This window comes from Danio rerio, chromosome 16, assembly GCF_049306965.1.
Source record: "Danio rerio strain Tuebingen ecotype United States chromosome 16, GRCz12tu, whole genome shotgun sequence".
NCBI lineage: Eukaryota > Metazoa > Chordata > Actinopteri > Cypriniformes > Danionidae > Danio > Danio rerio.
Window position 1 is genome coordinate 39,683,404 of NC_133191.1, and position 23,250 is coordinate 39,706,653.

Below are 23,250 nucleotides of genomic sequence, written 5' to 3' on the forward strand. Positions count from 1 at the left end.
ACTCTGGAATAGCCTTCCTGATAATGTCTGAGGCTCAGACACAATCTCTCAGTTCAAAACTAGATTAAATACCTTTCTGTTTAGCAAAGCATACACTCAGGGCATCACTTAGTAGGTTTCCACACAGGTTTCTGCATCTCGTTTATAAACACTATGAACAGCAGCTACGCTAATTATTCTCTTTATTCTCTATTTCCACCTGGGTATACTCATCCCGAGACCCTTAGACTATGAAGCGCCACTGATTCGATCCAAGACCAGCGACAAGATGATCCCAAGGTTTCCTTAATCCTGGACCAGGCCGTTTCCTGAGCAGCTGCTGTGGTGATCATGGAGGAGTGGAGAGCATGAGACTGATTTCTGCGACGCTCCAGGGACAGACGAGCCTTCGCTGAGGTCCAGCTTCTCCAGAGCCTTGACTGCAGCTCTGCACAAGACGTTTGGCCAGTGGAGAAATGGTTGTGCCCAACTGAGCCACGTTTCTCTTAAGGTTTTTTTTATTCTGACCTTTCCCCAATTGGTGAAGGGTTTTCCCTGCCGCTGTCGCCACTGGCTTGCATGGTTCAGGATCTGTAGAGCTGCGCATCGATGGATTTGCTCTTCAGTGTTTGGACTCTCAGTAATAATTATTAGACCACACTGAACTGAACTTAAACTCTGAAAATTGAACTGACACTGTTTCAAACACTATAATCTTCTATGTGAAGCTGCTTTGACACAATTTAAATTGTAAAAGCGCTAGAGAAATAAAGACGAATTGAGTATATATATATATATATATATATATATATATATATATATATATATATATATATATATATATATATATATATATGTTAAATATAGATATTTATTGTCAGCATCAACAACATCTCTTATACAGTAACAAATGCTTTAAATGGGCTTTAATGCATTTATTACTTTTTAAAGGCTGTAATGAACTGAATTGCATGAATGAAAACTTACACTGTTTATTTAACACTGTGCTTTAAAAGTGTGCTTTGACACATTCTTACATAAGTTCATTGTTCAATGCATAGTTAAAATAATACTTAAATATATTAACATCAAATGCTAAATAAATAAATTTTTCTCCGACTCCTGTGTGTAGGCTCAGTAAGTTGACTTTTATAGTGACGAATAATTTTTTACATTGCCTTTAAAGGGAAATAACTGAACATAAACATAGGAGGCTGACAAAAATGGTCGTTTTAGAAGAACATTTCAGATGGCGCTTAGAGGTTTTTGCATCTGAACTCTTCATATATAAAAGTATGGTAATAATACTTTTAATATATTTAAATTAAGTTAACTTTTGGTTAGTATACTTGCAATGTACTTATTTTCACCAGGGGTCTCTTTAACTCAGTGAACACTAGCTGGCTCATTTTACTTATTAGCTTATATTTGAGTGTACTGTGCTGTGTAGATGTAACACTAGCACAAACTGAAGCATAAGTGTGTTTCCATCAGTTTTCCACAAAACTTTTCTGAGTGTTGTTAAAAACTGTTGTGAAATGAAGACATTTCCATTCTAACCATTGTTCTTTGGCTAAAGCTCAACATTTGCTGGTCAGACACTGAAAGAGCCCTGGTGCTAGTTCAGTAGATATTATAGTAGGATTACTCATATCAGTGAACACACTCTTATATTTCACATTATAGTCACACAAATGGCAGGGCAATGTGCTTTAAACATTACATGACGCATCAATATTGTTCTATAAAGGCTAAATTGAGTCTGCAGTCTGTAAAACAGATCTTCTCTGTGTTGTTTTGTGTTGTGTTCACACTTATTGTCAGATCAACACACAGATAAAGTAGTTCAGGCATGTTTTGAGTGCATTACAGTGCCGTATCACTACGCTGAAGGATTTGACTTGTGTTAATGCAAGGAGCCGGTGTGATGAACAAAGAGCAGGAGTCAGAGATACAGTTTATTGAAGACAATAGTTTACAGTTTGATCAGCAGAAAACAGCTTCAACACACTCCATGGGGTTCGCAGGCCGTTCTGCATACAGTCTCAGTTTCACAGAAATGATAGAAGAGCAGCACACATGTGGTCAGTGACCAAATCAGATCATCAGGAATTCATACTTCCATTGTTTTCTGACATGATGCTGTTTTCCGCTTCCACATTTTTTAAAAATTATGAGACAAGTAAAAATATACAATCACAGTACATTAAAAAGAAAATGGAAAGACAAAAAGAAAACATTTTAAAAAAAGAAAACAACAAAAAAAATTAACAGTAGGGGTATATACATCACATATTAAAGAAAAAGATTATATAATTGACACATTTCAGTTGTTTTTAAAGCATTTTTTTGTAAAAGAGTTAGAAATTGTTTTAAAGTAATGCTGCATTTCAGTGAGCAAGATATTAAAAAGGGTTTTTGGTTTGAAAATGTACATTTATGTATATACAATTTTGTTAATAACATAAGAAGATTAAGAAAAAAATATATTTTTTTATGTATAGCATCCGTTTTATTATTAACAAAACATTTTCCCATAGTAAGGAAAAATCTTTATCAACATTCTTAATAAGAAAAAGAAAAATCGTTTCAAAGCAAATTAGAAAAACTGCATTGCCAAAATAAGTGAACTAGGCATTTTTTTTTTGTGTTGCTTACAAAATGAACAATTAATATCAATATCTTTTTTATATCTTAATAAGAGAGTATTGACCGAGTGTGTATGGTGAATAGTTCTAAATGAAACTTCTATTATCTTATTTGTAATTAAGTAGCTATTTGGGATGAGCCATATTTGATTTCTTCAATCAATATCTGAAACAAAAGAATTCCAATAAAATAAAAAAAAGTCACATTTGGAACTGATACAGTTCCATTAGGAAATAACATCAGAACTTTTCAATGCAGATGGATGGGGCAACCATTACTGTTTCCAAAACAGTGAAAAGCCTTGGAGTAACGATTGATGACCAACTAAACTTCTCTGACCACATCTCTAGAACTGCTCGATCTTGCAGATTCGCACTCTACAACATCAGAAAGGTCCGACCCTTCCTATCTGAACATGCAGCTCAACTCCTTGTTCAAGCTCTTGTTCTCTCCAGACTGGACTACTGCAACTCTCTACTAGCCGGGCTTCCAGCTAACTCTATCAAGCCTCTTCAGCTGCTTCAGAACGCAGCAGCACGAGTGGTCTTTAATGAACCTAAAAGAGCACATGTCACTCCGCTGCTCATCCGTTTGCACTGGCTGCCAGTTGCTGCTCGCATCAAATTCAAAGCTCTGATGTTTGCTTACAAAGCGAATTCTAGCTTCGCTCCTTCTTATCTGCTCTCACTTCTGCAGATCTATGTGCCCTCCAGAAACTTGCGTTCTGTGAATAAACGTCGCCTCGTGGTTCCATCCCAAAGAGGGAAGAAATCACTTTCCCGAACTCTCGCGCTCAATCTGCCCAGTTGGTGGAATGAACTCCCTAACTGCATCAGAACAGCAGAGTCACTCGCTGTCTTCAAGAAACCACTAAAAACTCAACTATTTAGTCTGCACTTCTCTTCCTAATCTGCAATTGCCTCTCTGGCTCCACCGCTAACTGTATTACAAAAAAATAAATAAATAATTTACTAATGTTTTGCTTCGTACACTTTACACACCTGAAACTTGCCTAAAGCACTTATTCATTGTTGCTCTTATAGTTGTGTAAATTTCTTTTTTCGTCCTCATGTGTAAGTCTGCTAAATGTAAATGTACTGATTTGTTTGAAGAAGTTGCAGAGAAACTATATTTTCCTACCTTTGTAGTAGAAGCGTCTCAAGGGGGGGAAGTAGAAGGATAGAGAATGCCTTGGACTAACCTAATAACTCCAGATGGTATGGCATCAAATACGACAGCAAATTCTTTAGGGGGGATGGGAGTATTGAATCGATTAAGAAATTTTGTTTATGAAATTGAGATAATTTAGCTGGTATTTTATCAGCATTATAGTTACAGAGTAATAACAATTAAGCCATCCAAATTAAGAAAATATGTAATTTGGAATAAAGTTCCAGATTGATGTTGGATTTTAGAGAATATTTTTTGTCCCATTTAATTTTGACAGTATTATTTAATGTACGGAAATCCAGCATATTAAGACCACCATTCTCAAAGCTCTTCATAACTTCTGCTTCCCACATTCTGCACTTCCTCCCGCAAGTGTCGCAGTCAGAGCTGCATGCAAATGAGGGCCGGCTGAAGCCTCCCCATTGGTCTATTAGCTCTAGATTGACACCTCCTCCCTCCAACCAATCAGGTGAGGAGGAAAGCTGACGTCACTCTAATGGCGGCTTCAACTGGCCCTCATTTACATGCAGCTCTGACTGCAACCCTCGCAGGAATTTGGGAAGCAGAAGCGGAAAACAACAAATGACAAACATCAAACATGGAAGAATGAAACCATTTCCTGCTGCTGAAAGCCTCTGCGTCATGCTGAACCCCTCGTGCTCCAAAATCTCCTCTAAAACAGGTCCTCTTTCAGGGTGGAAAGCATAAACTACACATATCTAGAACAGTCTTTATTTTTATTGGTTTTTTAGCCATGGCTGATCCAGAATCTGCTGCACTGTTTGCAGTCTCTGATCATCATCCCCAAGGGTAATGCAGGTATTCATAAATGCCATGAATTCTGTAACATTTTAAAAGAGAAAGTTAGTTAATGGTGGACACACACACACACAGCTCAATATTGACCTGAATGACTCCTGTTGTGCCCTAATGTTCAGTCTTCATGAAAATATAATATATATTTTCCTAATGTTGGCCTCATTTTAGAAACCGTCACCAAACCTCAAGATAAAGAAAAACATTGTTTTGGGTTTTTCTGCTGGTAAAATGTGGCCAGGGTCAATTCTGACCCATAAGTCAACAGGAGGGATGAACAGTGTCAGTCCCAGTCATCTTCTTACCTTCAGGTATGCTGGAACATTGTTTTTCTATTTCCCGCATGATGCCAAACAGCTGCTTCACTGTGTTTTTAACCGCCTTCTTTGGAGATATCCTTGTGTCTGGTGGGTATTTCTTTGGATCTGTCAGAAAGAGAGGTTTAGTGTTGAGCAAGCAGTTCAGCTAAAGCCCCATTCAACTGAGTCTCAGAGACTAATGAATGTTTTTCGGCTTCCTCCTGAAATAATCTGACTTACCATGACAGATGTGCATCCCACAGCCAAAATCAATTAGCTTGATTTGCAGAGGCCGGTCGATGACGAGGATATTACAATCATGAATATCATGATGACAAATTTTCCGCCTCAAGCACTCCTGCGCTGCTTTGACAATCTGCAGGATAAGCGTACGCGCGACTCTCTCCTCCAGGTGTTGGTGCTTCTGCAGGAAATCCTCCAGTGTTCTGCACGGGCCGAGATACTCCATCACCAACATTATTGTCTTACACACTTTCTGTAAGCAGATGCAATGAGTTAAAATAAAGCACACGACAGCAGTCCTCAGGTCAGTCTTTACTAGGCATGGGCCGGTATTAGATTGTGGCGGTATGATAACCTTGGATCAAAATATCACGGTTTCACGGTATTGTGATTACTGCTCTAATATGTAGTCTTTTTGAATGTCTGGGTAAAAGACAAACTTGTTCCCCTCTGAAAACAATATATTTTATTTTGTAATAGATTTATAATATTTTTTTGGCAGTAAACATGTCAGGCTAAATAATTCAAAAGATTAATTGACTTCTGCGGCCCTCATTTGTTTCAAAAACACTGATTTCTTTACTATTTAAAACAGCATTTTTGGATATTTATTCAGCTGGAGATACCGTTGTCCTAAAAAAACTGTAAATAATATATCTCACACAACGGTATTACAGAAAATTTGGCAGTTTTAAAACCTCGACTTTTCCATACCTTAAAAACAGTTATTGGCCCATGCCTAGTCTTTACACTGGCTTCCAGTTACATTCAGGATAGATTTTAAAGTAGAAATGAGTTTATTTTGCTTACCGCACCGGCATATCATTAACCCACAAGCTTTTCTGAAAACAAGACAAAGTTATTTACATGTCCAGAAATGCTTCTTGATTTAGGAATTTGAATTTACAAAATTAAAACGACAATAAGAAACGAGACAAACCCTCCTGCAGCGCATTGTGCATGAAATGTGCTGTATAAATACACTTACTCCTCTTGGCAATTTCTCCACTTTAACTAAAAACCATTCCTGGAGCTTGATGAGCAGCGGGCTGGGGGGATCTCTCACAATTGTCATCATGGCCACTTCGATTGGTATGGGTAACGGATATCCAGGCTGAAGATAAAGTGCACATTAGCTGCATATCAACAACATGTAATCCTGTTTTTCAATATAACTGTAAAAGAAAATCTGTAAATCAGCAGCTTTCCGTATTTTGTGATTCATGTTTTTTTTCTGTGTGTTTATTTATGCTTTTGAAATGCATTATGGGAGCTTGATGTTTATTATCTGCACTGGTTTTGTCAATTGTGATGTAAAAATCTGGTAATTCGGCTTCAGACGGTATTAGATTTTAATGTGATGAATTGCGGAAGCTTTGATTTTATCAAGATATTAAGCTGAGCTGTGAAACAGATTACTTTATCAGGTATGATTACAACAATACCTAGTGTATTGCTTATTAAATACATGTAAAAAAAGATTATAAAGTACAATAATAGGTAACACTATAATAAAGTATAAACTAAACTACTTTAGATAAATTAACTGATGTTAACGAGAGGACTTTACTGCACAGAGTTAACGAACCAAAGACAAACAGTCTCTGAATTCCCAAAGTCGTAGCCCAGATTAACATGAGAAAAGCATCATGTTTGAAAATAAATGGCTTAATAAGGGTTCAACATGTTGCAGAATAAAATAATCTTAAAAGACACTCTAAAAGTGTAAATAATAATTATTCATTATTGTGCATGTTCATTATTATGATATACTGAATTATTGAATATTGGCATGTGACTACTTTTTTCTGTTATATGTATATAAAGTCACTGTTAAACTGCAGAGTTAAATTTTCAGCATCAAAACTCGGCAGAGCACATATTAATTCCCATCATAACCATAAATAAACAGAAAACAGCAGTGAATCACAAAATGATCAGTAGATATTTGTATAACCACAGCCGCAGACAGACTCATCTATTAAATGTATTTTGTGATGCTTCAAATATGAATCACGCATGATGTTTTCAGACTTACCACATTGCTGTCAACTTCTGAAGTAGTCGACTTGATGATAAACTGTGGATGAAAAGTAGAATTAAACATGAGTGAGCAATCAAACATGATTTCTCTAAAGTTGATGTCCTCTAAACTGGACTAGGGTGAACAGACTTACCTGTTTGCCGTCCATTTTTCTGATACCACGATAGACATTGCCGTAGCAGCCAGCTCCAATATTTTCTTTCAGGTCATATTTTGCTTCCACTGAAAGATAAAAACAGCATGTTCATTTGAGACAGCTTCTAGTTATGCCTGAACAGACAGTATAAAAATAAAGCCATTTAACCCGTAACAGCCAACAACATAAACAAAGCCAATTTGCCCCGAATTAAGTTTTTTGAAACTTTTTTTAATTCAAAAGCCTTTTCCCAAAATATGTCAAAATAGTTTGTCACTAAAAAAATCACTCCATTTGCTGAAACTGAGAGAAAGTTGAGGCCAAATGACCCCAGTGTGTATGAAACAGCAACACAAGGGTTAAACAACATCAATCAAACATTAAAAATACATTCAAATGTACCAGAACCAGGAGAAGGCCCTATCCTCTGTCTACATGGCGGTCTTCTTTGTCCGGAAGGACCGGGAACATGTAACATACTTTTTTCCATTTATTAGCAGTAAATAACGCTCTCTAGGGTGTATAAATGAGTTTACTGCAGTTAATTATCTGAGTTTTCGCCTTGTCTGAGTATCAAATGAAAAGTTCCTCAATACACGTCTGTTCTGTCAGGCGTCTGGTGGATTCTGACACTCGCGGTGCAGAGCGCGTTCGATTTATGACGTAGCGTAGGGCCAGACCAAAGATGGGATGGGGGTCCTGTAGGTACAGGTGTTCGCGTTTATTCTTCAGGGTGTAAAAGGTGAAGTGGCATATTAACCTACTGTTTAGGGCTCGTGATAACATTATAAAATACGCGTGGACCTTATACAACTCTTTTGCCATCTCTGCATGGGGAAAAGAGGGAAGAATAAAGTTAATCACGCAAGGCCTGGCATGATTGATGTTTGACGGGTCCAACACGGCTGATTAATTTGAGGACTCTGCATCGGCCTTTAGCTCTGCACTGAATTTACAATGTAATACGGAATCACGATGCGTTGACTCTTGTCCAGAAGTCTGCTGCTAAGAAATCGAGAGCTCCGGAGTCTAATGTTAGTTGTCATGGAAACGAGGATGTCTTGGCGGCAGTACGTGAAGTTGCTAACCTATGGAATAAAATTTCTGTTATAATTATAAAATTCACGCATCTGCAATTATGAAACCGCAAAGGAAAACGGAACATAACTTGTGACGTTACTTTACAGACACGAAATAGTTTCACCACGGACACGAAGAGTACGAATCAAACAGCGACAGTCCACTGTCAAAATACATCACCGCGGTCACAGGCATTAATAAACGAGCCAGAGTCATCGATCACAACAGTGCGCTTGCGTGATGAGATCCTGAATCCTGACTGAAGGAAGCCCCCCGAACAAAATGTCTGGGCAGCTCCCACACACCGTCTCAGGTAAGACTTTTGTTAATCCCTCTTTGAGAACTGTCCTCCATGAGCTGTAATAAAGGTTGAGACTCAATGAGGTCCATTTTCGCTGTGTTTCTTAGACATTTTACAGAATCAAAATTAAGATCGGGCCGAGGATAGCAAGCTAAGTTAGCATAACGTAAGTGAACTTGACAGGCAGCGAGCGCAGAACTTCTCAGTGAATCACTTAACGGTGTTTAACTATAACATGGCATCTGTTGATTAAGTGTTTTTGAAAGCCAGATAGACTATTGATCTATTATAAAGAAGATATCAGCAAAAGGCAAGTTAAATATTTGAGGGTTTTTGCTTATTTTTATGACACTGAATCAAATCCATCAATTGTTTAAAAAACTTGAGATCTACGTTAATTTATCTTATTATCACCGAATGAGTGGGAAAATATATTGAATAATGTAATAAAGTCTGTGCAGATTAGCAATTGGTTAAATAAGTGACCCGGACCCATGGGCGTAAATCATGAGGGGCAGTCATTTAAACACTCGTATTTCATCTGAAAGCTGAATAAATAAGCTCCTCATTGATTTATGAGAGAAGATTATATGTTCAGATATACGTTTTTATATTATCTTTAAGTTAGCAATCCACATTACTAAGCAGAAATGACGTTTTTATATATTTATAGCAATTTACAAAGTCTTTATGAAGAGAATTCTTATCTAAAGTAGAGTAACCTAACTTAAATAATTTGAGCAAATAGCCAAAAAAGTATATTTTGTCTCATATAGTGACTATTCCCTCAAATCTACCTGCTCAACATAAGACTCGTTTCTTAGTATTAGAAAAATGCCCAATATCTATCTGTCTGTCTGTTTTTAATTAGCTCAGATTATGTCCTGCTTACAAGCACTTGAATCTATGAAAACTGATCATACTAAGATTTTTAGCATAATAGAAAAAGTGGACCTTTTAAAGACTAAAGACTTTGATATTATTTTCTGCTGGATACCAGGCTGGTCATATGGGATGAGTTGGAAATGAGCGTGCAGATAAAGCATGATAAAGGAAGATAGAAGTTGGAGATAACAGAACGTAAACTTCCTGTGTCTGATGTTAAACCTGTTTTAAATCTGTATGTTAATGAGAAATGGCAGATGGAATGGGATGAATGTAGGAAAAACACATGGTATGAAGTGAATCCATTAATTAATGAAAGGAATAATTACCATTTTGAAAATAGACATGACCAGGTTGTTCATACAAGATGTAGCATCAGACACTCATGGCTTACACTCGCATATTTATGAAAAGCGGAAGAAATACCTATTGGTGACTTGTGTAAAAATATTTTACCGATAAAACATTTTAATATGTTTAAAATATTTCCCGAATAAAAACTTCTCTCACATTGTGTTTTTAAATGATATTGGAGAATGTTTTTATTCTGGAAATATTTGAAGTGAGCTGTTTGAAAAGGTGTTTTACAATATTTATCTTTAATCTAACTAAAAGATTGTATATGACTGTTTTCAGTGTTGTTGCTTGCTACTTGTATGTTTTTTGTTGTTATTTTAAAATGTATGTTTGCTAAGATTGTTTACTAACTGCAATGAGCGTCATCATGCTAACTGATATGATATGATTATAAATTGTATATTTAGTACATGTTTTTTGCCATGAATATAGCCAATGCTGCTGATATGGCATTAAAACCTAAATAAAATCTGTCCATCCATCCATCCATCCATCGTTCTGTCTATCTATCTATCTATCTATCTATCTATCTATCTATCTATCTATCTATCTATCTATCTATCTATCTATCTATCTGTCTGTCTGTCTGTCTGTCTGTCTGTCTGTCTGTCTGTCTGTCTGTCTGTCTGTCTACCCTCTTTAACCATTGTCAATCATAATTCTGCATGACTTACAGCTTAATTTTATGTTAATGTTTATCAGGTTCCATTTGGAGAAATAATATCTGCTGCTCAAAGCCTGGTGTCGAGGCTCACCAACACCCTAAGATCACCAGAGAACACAAACCAACTAAGAGAGATTAGTTCAACACAGAGAGAGAGGACAACATCAAGTTTCCAGAGCCAGTCAGTTCAGCAAGAAATGAGGTGTGAGATTCAGTGGATGACTGTGTGTGTAGAAGAATCTAATGTGTTTTTTTCTCTAATACAAATTGTTCCTACACTAATGAGAAAATATTTGTAGGTCATTTCCTGGGTTTTTCCGAGAGGAGCGTAGAGGGAAAAGCTGTTTTGCACCATATAAGGGGCAATGTAAAAGCTTATTAATGTATTTTTACCTGCTGGACAAACAGCATGAAAAAACACCAAAAGGAGAGGCAGAAGTACATCTCACTATGGCTGGACTTGGAAGACAGCAGTTAAATGTGCAAGAAAATTTCCCCCATTCAGAGGTATGATTAAAGTTCCATGCCCTGTTATTTTGTATTTCTGTATTTGTTCCAAAATTATAATGTATTAATTAGGGATGCTCATTTCGGTTAATTTTGCTAACCGACAACCGTCGCTCATTAATCGGTTATTAACGGTTAACTGGTCAGATTACAATTAATTTTATATTAAACAAATTGACGTGTCTATTTTGTGTCTGACACATTAAATAATGCATTTTAAAATACTAATTTATTTTTATATGCTAGCACAGTGGTTCTCAAACTGTGGTACGTGTACCACTAGTGGTACGCAGGCTTCTTTCTAGTGGTACGCGGATGAATCAAATATGTAATATGTACATGCTTCATATATTTAAAGAAATTATCAAAAATGATTTATATACGAATATGATGACATAAAGCCTATATTTATGAGGTCTAGGCAACATTTACAGGTGCTAACAAACCAGGAGTTATTTCTTTTTTAAACTGTACAGAGCTTAAGCTGCTTTACTAGACCTAATACGCTACTGTATTTCAAAACTGCTCATTATGGTGGTACTTGCAAAGACAATTTTTTTCCGAGGTGGTACTTGATGAAAAATGTTTGAGAACCACTGTGCTAGCATATTAATAATAGAACAAAACAACAGAGCATCTTTACGCACTTGCAGTGTTTAGCACAGAAGAACAGAATAAGAGAAGAACTAAATAAAATGAATAAAATAAATAGGACTGCCCTAAATTATTTTCACTTCAATAATTAATTTATATTACAAAACAAAAATACTGACTGATTCTTTTTAATAACCGGCATAGGCTGTTTTTTTTTCGCCAATCATGTTTTTTTTTTCTTCTGTCAAATAAAATCGCAGACTTTCTCAAATCGCCAGCTCCACGGAAAATATGCATTTATTTAATGCCCCGCTGTCATTATTATAATCACAAAACCTTTTTACATTTTAATAGAAATCATTATTTTAAAGAATATGTCCTGATATGGTTTCCTCTCTCTCTTTCTGGCAGTTCAAGTGCGCGCGCTGCGTGATGAAAAGACAACAACACGTGCGCATAGGTTGACTTTTTGTAAACAGTTTTGTTGTTTAAATATGATGTTACATTATTGTGCATACATGCTTTATAAGCTATAAAATAAAAGGTAAAGCCTATTTGTTGTGTTTATGATGCAGATCCAGGTCAACATCAGCGCTAGTTTGGCATCAACACGTCTGTTAAACAGCAATATTCTTCTTCCATTTTGCTTCTTTGGCAAATGTGTCTGTAGGCACGGGTTATACGTTGTCGTCCCGCAAGTTAAGTATGCCTTGCAGTTAAACAAGGGGCCGAAAACAAGGCGCACCTCACTGCCTTTATGTTGACAAGGAAAAAAGAAGAGAGGACCACGCTTCTTCTCATGAAACGACTGAATCAGCAGGGTATCGATTGTGTCTGTGTTGTTACAATTGTAATATTTAATAATATATAATAAATTGATATTCAAGATTTGTATATTCATCCAGCTCTGGATAACTTAAAACAGCGATTAGACCTTCAGAGCGGCAATAATGCGTCCTGAAGTAAAGCGAAACGGCTATAAACTCTAGCAAGATAGAGTGATTATATGCAGAGCCATATTCCTTTATCTTTAAATAAAGTAGAACTATAGAAACTGTGTTCATCTTAACTGAAAGCTATTCGTGTTTTCTGGCCTCACGCATCGCGCACCTGTCAGTCAGTCAGCACGTAACGCCAAAGGGTTAAACAGACTATACGGTTACAGAAAAGTTTGCGTTATAATCCACTTACCTTTTAATACATTTTGATGCGATTATAATCCGCTATTAAAAACAACAACAATAACTGAATGTTTTGAATGGATAATGTAGCCGTGGCGGGATGCATTTTGGTCCCCGCCATGGAAGAATGAATGTAGCGGAAACCATGCTCTTTAAAACTTCTCTGTAGTTGTCTTGACAACACAAACTGCTGCTCTGGGATGAGCCGCGAGCAAAAGATGCCCCTCTTAACGCAAAGGCGCATTCAATCGGCCCCTTATGCAGCCAAACTAAAAATATATCAAATAATATGTTTCATGGTTTAACTGATAGCATTAATCGGTTACAAACGCACCCTTTTGGTTAACGGTTAATCGATTATATTGAGCATCCCTAGTATTAATATAATTGAACTGTTCAAGCTTTCAGATATACTTGTGAAATTGTTTCTAAAACTGGCCAACATCTGTGGTGGATGTTTGTTACGCAAGTTTTCAGGTATGTTCTTTTTTCTTCTTTTTTTGATGATGATGATGATGAAATGCTAATACACTCTCAGTAATTGTGCTAAAGCTGGGGCTTTTCAAAGTTTGTGTTTGTATGTAAAGCTCCACATTAGTATCTTAAAACCAAAACCTAAAGTGTACATATTGCACTCAAAAATACAACCATGTTCTCTTTTAACCCCTTGAAACATCATGGCAGTTTGTGTACCTTTATTTTTTTCTAGGGATGCACCGATACCATTTTTTTTGGAACCGATCCGATCTCGATACCAAAAATTCTGAGCATTGATTAATACAGATCTGATACTGTGCTGTTTTTTTTTCTAAGCATAATACAGTTTCTATAGCTCTGGTGATAAACTCAAATGATACAGTAGGTGAGAGTTCAAAGTGACTATTACCGCCGCGTCATATACCGCCGCCGTTTGAAATAGGAGCCGCTTTGTTTTTAGCAATGACTGTAAAAAATATGGACGACGCGACAGCCCTTTTTCCCATTGAACGCCTTGAGGGCAAAACGCCTGCTTGACGGGCACAAACTGTCGCAAAAGACTGCTGAAATTGGAGCCAGACATGCGCAGAAGGATTGTCTGATGGAGCCAGAGGAGGAGCCGCGAAAATGAGCAGAGTCGAGCTTCCAATCAAACGCTTTATGTAAAATCAACTACGCCCCCCGAACTTCTCAGCATGCGTTTGCTGTCATATCAACACAAATGGATGTAATAATAACGTTAACAAATATGAGGGTTTTATATATTCAATCGCGCCAGCTCCAGGCCGCAGCGCATAACTTACTCGCGGCGTCGCGGGGTGATTCCGGCTCGCATGCGGCAGCGCCTGCTCGCTCGGCCGCCGCATCAGGCTCGATTGACTCGGACTGGAATCGGGCAGTGAGTCCAGGCATCCGGAGTAGGTCCAGCAGAGGTAACATTAGTCAGTCTGAGCTCTAAGAGATAAGTCTCCGGCAGGCGAGAATCTAGCCGGAACTGTGTTTTGCTATCTGGGTGGCTAGGCGTGTATCAGCAAACTAATAAAGCCCGAAAAAAGCCCTGAACTTAGCGAATAAACAGTGTTCCACCAGGATCATGTATGTCAGAAACTATAGTTTACTGCTGAACTCATTTTGTCATGGTAAAATAACACAGAAATCGAATAATAACATTTCAGTCTACTTCAGTCTCCTGCCGAAGCTCAGACGCCGCGCTTTGAGAAACTGTCAATCACAGCTGTCAATCACGATGACACGCCCAGCATTAAATTACTGCTAAAAACAAACTGTTTACAAAAATGAAGATCTGCACCTATTTCAGCACAATAACCAGTGCCTTAATCGACCAGAACCATCTTTCGGGACATTTTATTGCAAGTGTAATATTTTTTTTTATTTGGGCTCAAGTCTCCTTCATTAACACGGAGGAGGCGGGCTTTATGACTTGTACTGCAGCCAGCCCCCAGGGGGCGATCTAACGGCCGAAACCTTCACTCAAACGTAGGCTTGCGGCACACTTGGTTTTTAGTGTATGACCGCAGTTTGTGAATGAGCCGCCAGGGGGCGCAAAGGGATGGGATGCGAACCGACAGAAATAGCCCACACAGCAGCCTTAAATATGCTTTTGTGCTTGTAAATGAGATTAAACAATAAGTCAAAGCCTTATAATTCCTTTATTAATCATTTAAAATTTGTTAACACGATTTATTGTTATTCTAAACTTTTAAGTGCAAAGAGGATTCTTTTTGAAAAATAGAATTGAAGAAGTAAAAGACAACTAAAATGAAAGCACAAACATTTAGTACAAATATTCTAAGTATGCCTAAATTAAAAAATTAAAGCAGTCTTTTAGCCTAAATGTAAAGAGATTTTCAGTGTTTGCTATTTTGGTAGGACTAACACAAGACCTTTTCATTTATGTTTTAATTTACCTTTTTATTTACATTTTCGTTGTTGATTATATTTTACTATTTAATTTTATGTCACAATTATTGTACATAATAATAAACGAATAATGAAAAATAATAAAAATAGGCCTTATGTATTTAAGGACATGTGGTGAAACACTAAGAAACGGTCAGGCGCATGGTCTAAAGAGCTTAAGTTGAATACTGCTTCATAAAATAATTTTGCCGCAGGACATATCTAGCAGGTTTACTTTTAATAATTTTCAGTTATTTTTTTGTTTCAAAACAACAATGTTCTCTTTAAAGTTCTCTTTAAAGTATAACTGTTGTTTTGTTTTTTTACTTAATGGCCCAGTATGTTTCGTATTTTAATTTCAATTTCAGTCACCTTGCATATGCATTTGAAATATAATGCGCGCATAACCGCGGAAAGAAAAAAAAACTGTCAAAGGTTAGAGCTAATTCATCAAAATTAGCTATATTAAAATACAGCATGTAAGTTAATACAGGCAGAGTGTGAACAAACTCAAGGCTTAGATATGCGCTTGCCTTTTAATGCATTTAAAAAGATTTGCGGCCTTTTTAGGCTACAGGCGACTATGGTGTATAATGTTTCTTTTATTATTTTTTATTTTGTATGGTAAAGAACAATGCACTGTATGTTATTAATATAAACTTAGGTTAAAATTTACTATTGATAAACGTGACCTACCTCAATCAGATCACTTAAAGTATAATAAAATAATGTTAACGTCAATGTTCTTCTTTTTAAAGTAAAATTGTTGTTTTGTTTTTTTACTTAATGGATCAGTATGTTTTGTATTTTAATTTTAATTTCAGTCACCTTACATATGCATATGAAATATAGGCTAATGCGCGCATAACCGCGAAAAAAGAAGAAAAAGCTGTCAAAGGTTTGGCCAGTGTGTTTTTTGTCTAATAAATGATATATATATATATATATATATATATATATATATTTTTTTTTTTTACTTTAAAACTTTAAAACAGATTGCTATTTTTCTAATGACATATGATTTAATAAATTTGTATTTTAAAAATTTCTCTTGTTTGAATTTTTTAACTGCACTTTTTAGGAAATATTTTAGTACATCAAAAAGTGTGGTTATAATGACATCTGACTGGCTAATCCAGCAAAAAAGTCACAAAAATGTAGTATTTAAATCTCATAGTTAAATGGAAACTGAGGCGTATAACTGCAAAAAGGTCCACTTGAAAAAAAAGAACCATCCCTTTCACCAGGCTGGCAACGGGCCTCATGTGTGCGCATGAGTCGATATGTTGCCTGTTTTATGTTTTATTGTCTACATGCTACTATGATGTATAATAATGTTGTTATTGTTGTTTTGTCTGGTAACCTTAGGCTAAAACTTATAATTCATAAACGTGTTAGAAATAAAGCATGAAAAACACGTTAAAAACTATTTCTTTTGCGTATAATCGGGAAAAAACAGTCATACAGTTGGTTAAGAGGATATATTTATTCTGAGGAAAAAAAGCAAATAGAAATACAAAAATAGCTGAATGTTTTCTTTAAGTTGTCTCTAATACTGAAGACGTCGGTGGGCGCTAACAGAGGTTCGTGTGGACCGTAGAAATTCTTTCACTCTGTCCTTTATGCGTTTGCTGTCAGCGCTGGTCAGGTATATATATATATATATATATATATATATATATATATATATATATATAGCCTATATATATATATATATTAATAAACTTCACAGCCACAAATATAAATAACACAACTTGTACTAAAACTGGGCGAGGATTTGAAAGAATACGATGCTTGTTATATAATTTAAAATGTTTTTCCTCTTGTCCTATTTCTGCATACAAATTTTTTCACTCGCCAGGAACTTGCCGCTGGAGAGCACCGTCAACGATCTCAATCTTATGGCTCATTCTTCACGATTATAGAATTAAAATAATGGCGCGTTAGGTTTTTTATGCCGCGGGTGCAACCAACAAGGGTTGTGCATTTTAGTTTAACTTTTTGAGCGTTATAAGCAGTTCGGTGTTAGTTTTTATATAAATATATCAAGCCGAAACTAAACAGCGCATTCTCTCCGCCTCCTCGTTCATAACCAGCTGGACACGCTACTGAAGCAAGCAGGAGAGATAGCCTACTCCGTCATTCATAATCTTAGCTGATGTATCCGAGTCGAAAGAATATATTAAAGAGGAATGTTCTTTTAACAGTCCCGATACGTTTAATCTTTTTATTTTTATTTTTTTACTTTTTTTCCTGTCATTTCTCTTCATCAAATTATTTTTTAAGCTGCTTGATTATGTTAAAACAGAAAGCAGAGCCCGTCAATTGAGAGCGATGCATGTCATGTGTTGCATAATTGCCTTTTTTCTTGTGCGTGCGTGATCCATTTCTGATTCTTTTTTGCTCGGGCTCTCACACACAACCTTTATGTCTGCTGTGTCTTTAATATGGTGTGTAGATTATTATGCGTTATTGAAACATCAAGGGGGACGCAGCAAAGTAACTTATAAATTAAAATTGTATTATTTTATGCAACAGCCTTACATTTAAAACGGAAACATAAGGGCGATTATAAGCAAAAAGACCTCAAGGCTAGATGTTTTCTTTCCCTTTATTATTTATTTTTTTATTTTGGCGCATGTGTGCGATAGAAAAACTAGTGTAATAAGGCAAGCCATCTTTCCCAGACTCGGGGCAAATTCCGCCTTTCCTTTCACTCCGTTCCGAAGCCCCAGCTGGCCCTCCTGCCATCCACTGCGTAAAATATATGCTGGATAAGTTGACGGTTCATTCCGCTGTGGCGATCACAGACTAATAAAGGGACTAAACCGAAAAGAAAATGAACGAACGAATGAATGAATAAATTAATAATAATAAAATAAAAATAAGGTAATAATCTTTAAACACAAATGCCGCGTAAGCGGCCTTTTTATTTTTAGAGATGGTACATTTGAATTGCTTCTTCCCACTTCCCCCACCTCAAAATTGAAAGTTGCAAAGAGAACTATAGCTCATTTACACCTTGATGTGTTAGCCTCAATAGCAAAGAGCATAGCCCATTTACACCTCAACACAGAGCAAGTTTAGCGGAAGAATGTCAAATCAGAATCACGCAGATGAAGCACACCAGCTACTACTTTCATGAAACTATTAAATGTGTATTGTCATAAATTTGCTTATTTGCAGCAGCTTTTTTTCGCGCAACAGAATTGCGGCGTTGGGAAGCCGTCAATGAATAAAAACAGGGTCAATAGTGAAATCGGCTTTTTATTTTATCCCTATTACCTATATCAGTGCATTGAAGGCCTTTTATGGTGTCATCACGATAGAATAGCCTAAGTTATATTGAAATAATTTAAAGAACAAAGTTATAAAAACTCACATTACATAAATAAACAATTAAAAATATGTTTAGGTTGTCTTTATTTAATTGCCCTCGTGATGATGGTGTGCTTTATCATTATGTGCGTTTTACTTATAACGTGATTCAAATGATGGATCTGCGACAGAGAAACTAGGGGTTTTGGGAAACATGCATCACTATATCCTTTTTTTTCCCAAACTGTGCATAGTTCAGCCGCAAGTTACTGTAGCCTACGTCTTTTTTTGGGAAAGCGCCCCATGTCCGCTAGTGCCGCGCGCCTCTTTCTCTGGGCAAAAAGGAGTTGATTTTTTAAATATTAAATATATAGATTAATTAAATATTCAGCAAAAGAGACATTTATTTCATATTTTACTATGCATTTCATCTGATAGGCAAATCTTTATAGCTTAATTAAACACATATTGTCAAAACCCACACATAGGCCTATTGTATGAAAATGAAAAGGGCCTTTTTTGTTATTATTAGACTACTATTTGTTATTTGTTGCCTAGGCTATTTTCACATTTTCATTTGAGGTGCTTTATTGGTATGAGGTGGTTATTGGTATTGGTATGACAAGTAACTGTACATTCGTTTTGCCAAAGCAGTGCAGCGTCGCGTCTCACAAACAAGACAGTGCAAAAAGGGCAGTAGTGCAAACAAATATGAAAATAACATAATAAAAAAAATGATTAATAAAAATAAAAATAGAATAAAAAAATAAAAATATAATAATAAAAATAAAAATAGATTTTTGATAACATAAAACAGTATAAAGGTAATAATAGTAGCCTATTATTAAAAGTAGGTCCACATAAAGAGTTCCAGCTTGTGTGTTGGAGACAGGAGCGGGTGGTTGAACACACAGCAGCACACACACTCCCCCAGTAAGATGGGTTCTGTTCGACAGGGACTCAAATTGTTTTGTATGTGTTGGATTATCGGGTAGAATTTCTCCTGGATCTCGGAGCAGGCCCGTGGCATGTGCAGGATAAATTTTTTGAAGAGCGGGACCGAGGGTGTGCCGCGTCGCGGGGGCACTTTTGATCATTTTGGAAGGGCACTAAAAAGGGCATGTGCACTGCACAGGTTGAGCCCTATGTGCACGTGCCTGTCTCGGAGTATTTAGTGCACTTAGTTAGGATATGCAGCTCCGTCTCAATCAGCTGCTGAGGGCACAGCCGCTTCCCCACCGGCAGCCATGTTTTTTTTGTGCCGGCCCGTCTCTACGGCTGGCTGATGTCCGCTGCCCGCTTCTAACATGTTAGAAAATACTGCAAATCAAGCTGTCGGTATCTCCCCGCGGTTGAAATTGTTCGTTATTCGGAAAAAAAAAAGAATAAATATCAGTGCGCAAGCTTTCTAGATTTATTTTAGGCCTATATTCAGCTGTTTTAATCTTGCAATTCTGATAACTTTTAGAGATAATGTCTGTTTTTACCAACTTGTCTGTCATTTATTTCTCATTTGCTACTTATTTTATTAATTTGTTGATGTTAATATACTACATATAGTCTTGAATATGCATCTAAAATCCTTTGGCATTCAAATTTGCTTTGAACTTAAAAGAGAGAAAGAATCTGATTTTACCTGTCAGAGCACATTGCATATGCCTTTTTTAAAATAACATTTATTTAACAAATATTTTAGCACATCGAAAGTAATTAAATTACCTGTCTTTTGATTAAAACCTTTATGCAAAAAGATCAGAAAAAAAGGCAATATATGCGACATGACATCGCTGTCATGCCACGATTTGAGGATAAATTCGCTTTTAGGTGCTGCTTTGAATAAAATAAAACTATTAAAAAGCACATTAAAGACACTCATAAAATAAAACATTAATAAAGGAGTATCTTATGAAAAAAACACCAATTGACGGGCTCTGCTTTCGGTTTTAAAAGAATCAAGCAGCTTTAAAAATATAATTTGCTGAAGAGAAATGACAGGGGAAAAAAGATTAAACATATCGGGACTGTTAAAAGAACATTCCTCTTTGATATATTCTTTCGACTCCGACACATCAGCTAAGATTATGAACGACGGAGTGTCTCTCCTGCTTCAGTGGCGTGTCCCGCTGGTTATAAACGAGGAGGCGGAGAGAATGCGCTGCTTAGTTTCGGCTCAATATATATTAAATTAAAAACTAACACCGAGCTGCTTATAACGCTCAAAAAAGTTAAACTAAAATGCACAACCCTTGTTGGTTTCACCTGCGGGATGCACAATGAACCTAACGCGCCATTATTTTAATTCTATATTCGTGAAGAATGAGCCAACCGCATATGCTTAGTCCTGTTGGTCGGGACTCTCTGCTTTATAACTTATTAGTTTATTACAATAATCACACTTAGCTTTGCCATCGTTCTTCACCACATATAGCCACTCAACACATCTTGCGGTCCATCTTTAATGTTTAGATTATTGAAGGTGCTATTGATGTTTTGAGAAAAAAAAATTAATAGTACTGAAACTAAATTATTAAAAATAAACTTGCGGGACTTCGTTTATGTCCTGCGGCAACATTATTTTTGTTACACTTTAAGTGATCTGCTTGAGGTAGGTCACGTTTATCAATGGTAAGTTTTAGCCTAAGTTTACATCAATAACATAATGTGCATTGTCCTTTACCATACAAAAAAAGAAAAAAAAAAAACATTTATTTATATTTTAAATGCATTAAAAAGCAAGCGCATATCTTAGCCTTGAGTTTGTTCACACTCTGCCTGTATTAACATAAATGCTGTATTTTAATATAGCTAATTTTGATTAGCTTTAACTGACAGCCTTTTCTTCTTTTTCCGCGGTTATGCGGCATTATATTTCACACACATATGCAAGGTGACTGAATATGAAATTAAAATACAAAACTTACTGAGCCATTAAGTAAAAAAACAAAACAAAACAGTTATACTTTAAAGCAGAACATTGACGTTTTGAAACAAAAAAACGGAACTGAAACTAAATTATTAAAAATAAACCTGCCAGACTTAATTTATGTCCTATTTTCATTATTTATTTATTTTCATTATTCGTTTATTATTATGTACTGAAACATAAAATGAGATAGTAAAATATAATCAACAACGAAAATGTAAATAAAAACGTAAATTAAAAACATAAATGAAAATATCTTGTCTTAGTCCTATCAAAATAGCAAACTTCATCTCTCTATATTTAGACTAAAAGACTGCTTTATTTATTTATTTATATATATATTTATTTATTTATTTATTTAAGACTACTTATTTATACTGAATGTTTGTGCTTTCACTTTAGTTGTCTTTCATTTCTTCAATTGTATTTTCCAAAACGAATCCTCTTTGCACTTAAAAAGTTTACAATAAACCAGGTAAACAAATTTTAAATGTAAGTTGAGGTGATCGCATGTTCACAACTGTGAGGTGATGTGCTCTACCGGCAGGATAATCTATATTATTTTGCTGTTTTTCATATGCGCATGTTTAGGATTTGAGATAATAACATTGCCATGATAGTCAAAGAAATCAAAACATTATTTTCACCCCAACGCAATTTAATCGGGCACTGAAGGCTAATAACTTAATTCTTATATTTGCTTTTTGACTTCTCACCATGTATCTTTTCTACAGCATAGTATAGTGTAAGAGCATGTCTATTACCAGAAAAACTCAATTAAAATTATATTTTAATTGAACACATCACATCACACACAGTAAGCTACGCCTACAGAACAGTCTGTTTAGCATTGTGAAAAGGCAAAGCTGAATATCTGTGGTTAAAGTGCCACCCAGCGGTCAAATGCTGCTGGCGCATCAAGTAACGCCATCGCCGCGGTATGAATGGCGGCACAAGGAACACATTGAAGTAGTAACATCTGTAAATCTTCTTTAGTAAAAATAACAGACCTATAGGCTGACTGTATATGACAAACACACAATCTAACTAAACATGATGCTTGCTATAAACTATAGGCTACATTATTTGAGCATTCATTATGACATTGATATATGTTGTGGTCCAGCTTATGTTTCCTTTTTTGAGTGAGACGGAGAAAGTTTAAAACAAGGTCCACTTATATGCTTCAGCGCCAAAACACAAAGTGGTCTGTTGAATAAAGTCTTAATATAATTAAAATGACAGCAAAATATTCACAGTTTCAGAATAGCCTATATTAGGCTACATCATGTTTAGTTAATGACAAGTTCAGTGAATGACAATCCATACTGCTCCTGTCAGTTTCACTTTTATTAATATAATCAACTACTTTGACCACAATAAGCCAGGCTTTACTAACTATTGGCAGCACTTAAAGTATTCCCCTCAGAAGAAGAAACTCAATCGGACACTTTCAAAAACTGAGCAGCACAAAGAGGAGAAATCAGTGTGTTGATGATCTGTCCAATGTATTATTAAGCTTTTTCTAATTCAAAGTTTCAGGTAGGCCTACTTTGTGTGTGAATACCTTGCAATTAGGGCTGGGTATCGACCGAATCGTCTTGCTACTATCGAGTATCGAAAAATTCTTTTGCGTTCGGTACCAAATTTCGATACTCAAGGGTATAATCTTGTCAACGTCAGTGAGCTAGAAAATCTGAGCCATCC

General features: G+C 36.0%; 2 protein-coding genes across 10 annotated transcripts in view; one reads left to right on the forward strand and one right to left on the reverse strand.

The window, feature by feature from the left end:
- Positions 1–1,924: 1,924 nt before the first annotated feature.
- Positions 1,925–23,250, reverse strand: part of LOC137487942 (serine/threonine-protein kinase pim-2) — a 101,994-nt gene continuing 80,668 nt past the window's right edge. For 6 of the 9 annotated variants that reach the window (XR_012392301.1, XR_012392299.1, XR_012392300.1 and 3 more), the window contains 7 exons: positions 7,334–7,422; positions 7,195–7,236; positions 6,145–6,270; positions 5,967–5,998; positions 5,154–5,409; positions 4,920–5,039; positions 1,925–4,639 (listed from right to left, as the gene is read on the reverse strand). Coding sequence is in view for 2 of the 9 variants with exons in the window: in XM_068214193.1 (XP_068070294.1) it covers positions 4,536–4,639; positions 4,920–5,039; positions 5,154–5,409; positions 6,145–6,270; positions 7,195–7,236; positions 7,334–7,422; positions 7,739–7,826 (825 nt within the window). In the remaining 7 variants the exon portion in view is untranslated. Of the gene's footprint in view, positions 4,640–4,919; positions 5,040–5,153; positions 5,410–5,966; positions 5,999–6,144; positions 6,271–7,194; positions 7,237–7,333; positions 7,423–7,738; positions 7,971–23,250 lie in introns of those variants that run through there. The other 3 variants (XR_012392294.1, XM_068214193.1, XM_073926350.1) reach the window with 3 other exon arrangements.
- LOC141378255 (uncharacterized) overlaps positions 8,643–23,250 on the forward strand; it is a 77,105-nt gene continuing 62,497 nt past the window's right edge. Inside the window, exons 1-4 of the mRNA XM_073926343.1 lie at positions 8,643–8,729; positions 10,662–10,825; positions 10,923–11,130; positions 13,307–13,382. The gene's annotated coding sequence lies outside the window, so the exon portion shown is untranslated. The remainder of the gene's footprint in view (positions 8,730–10,661; positions 10,826–10,922; positions 11,131–13,306; positions 13,383–23,250) is intronic.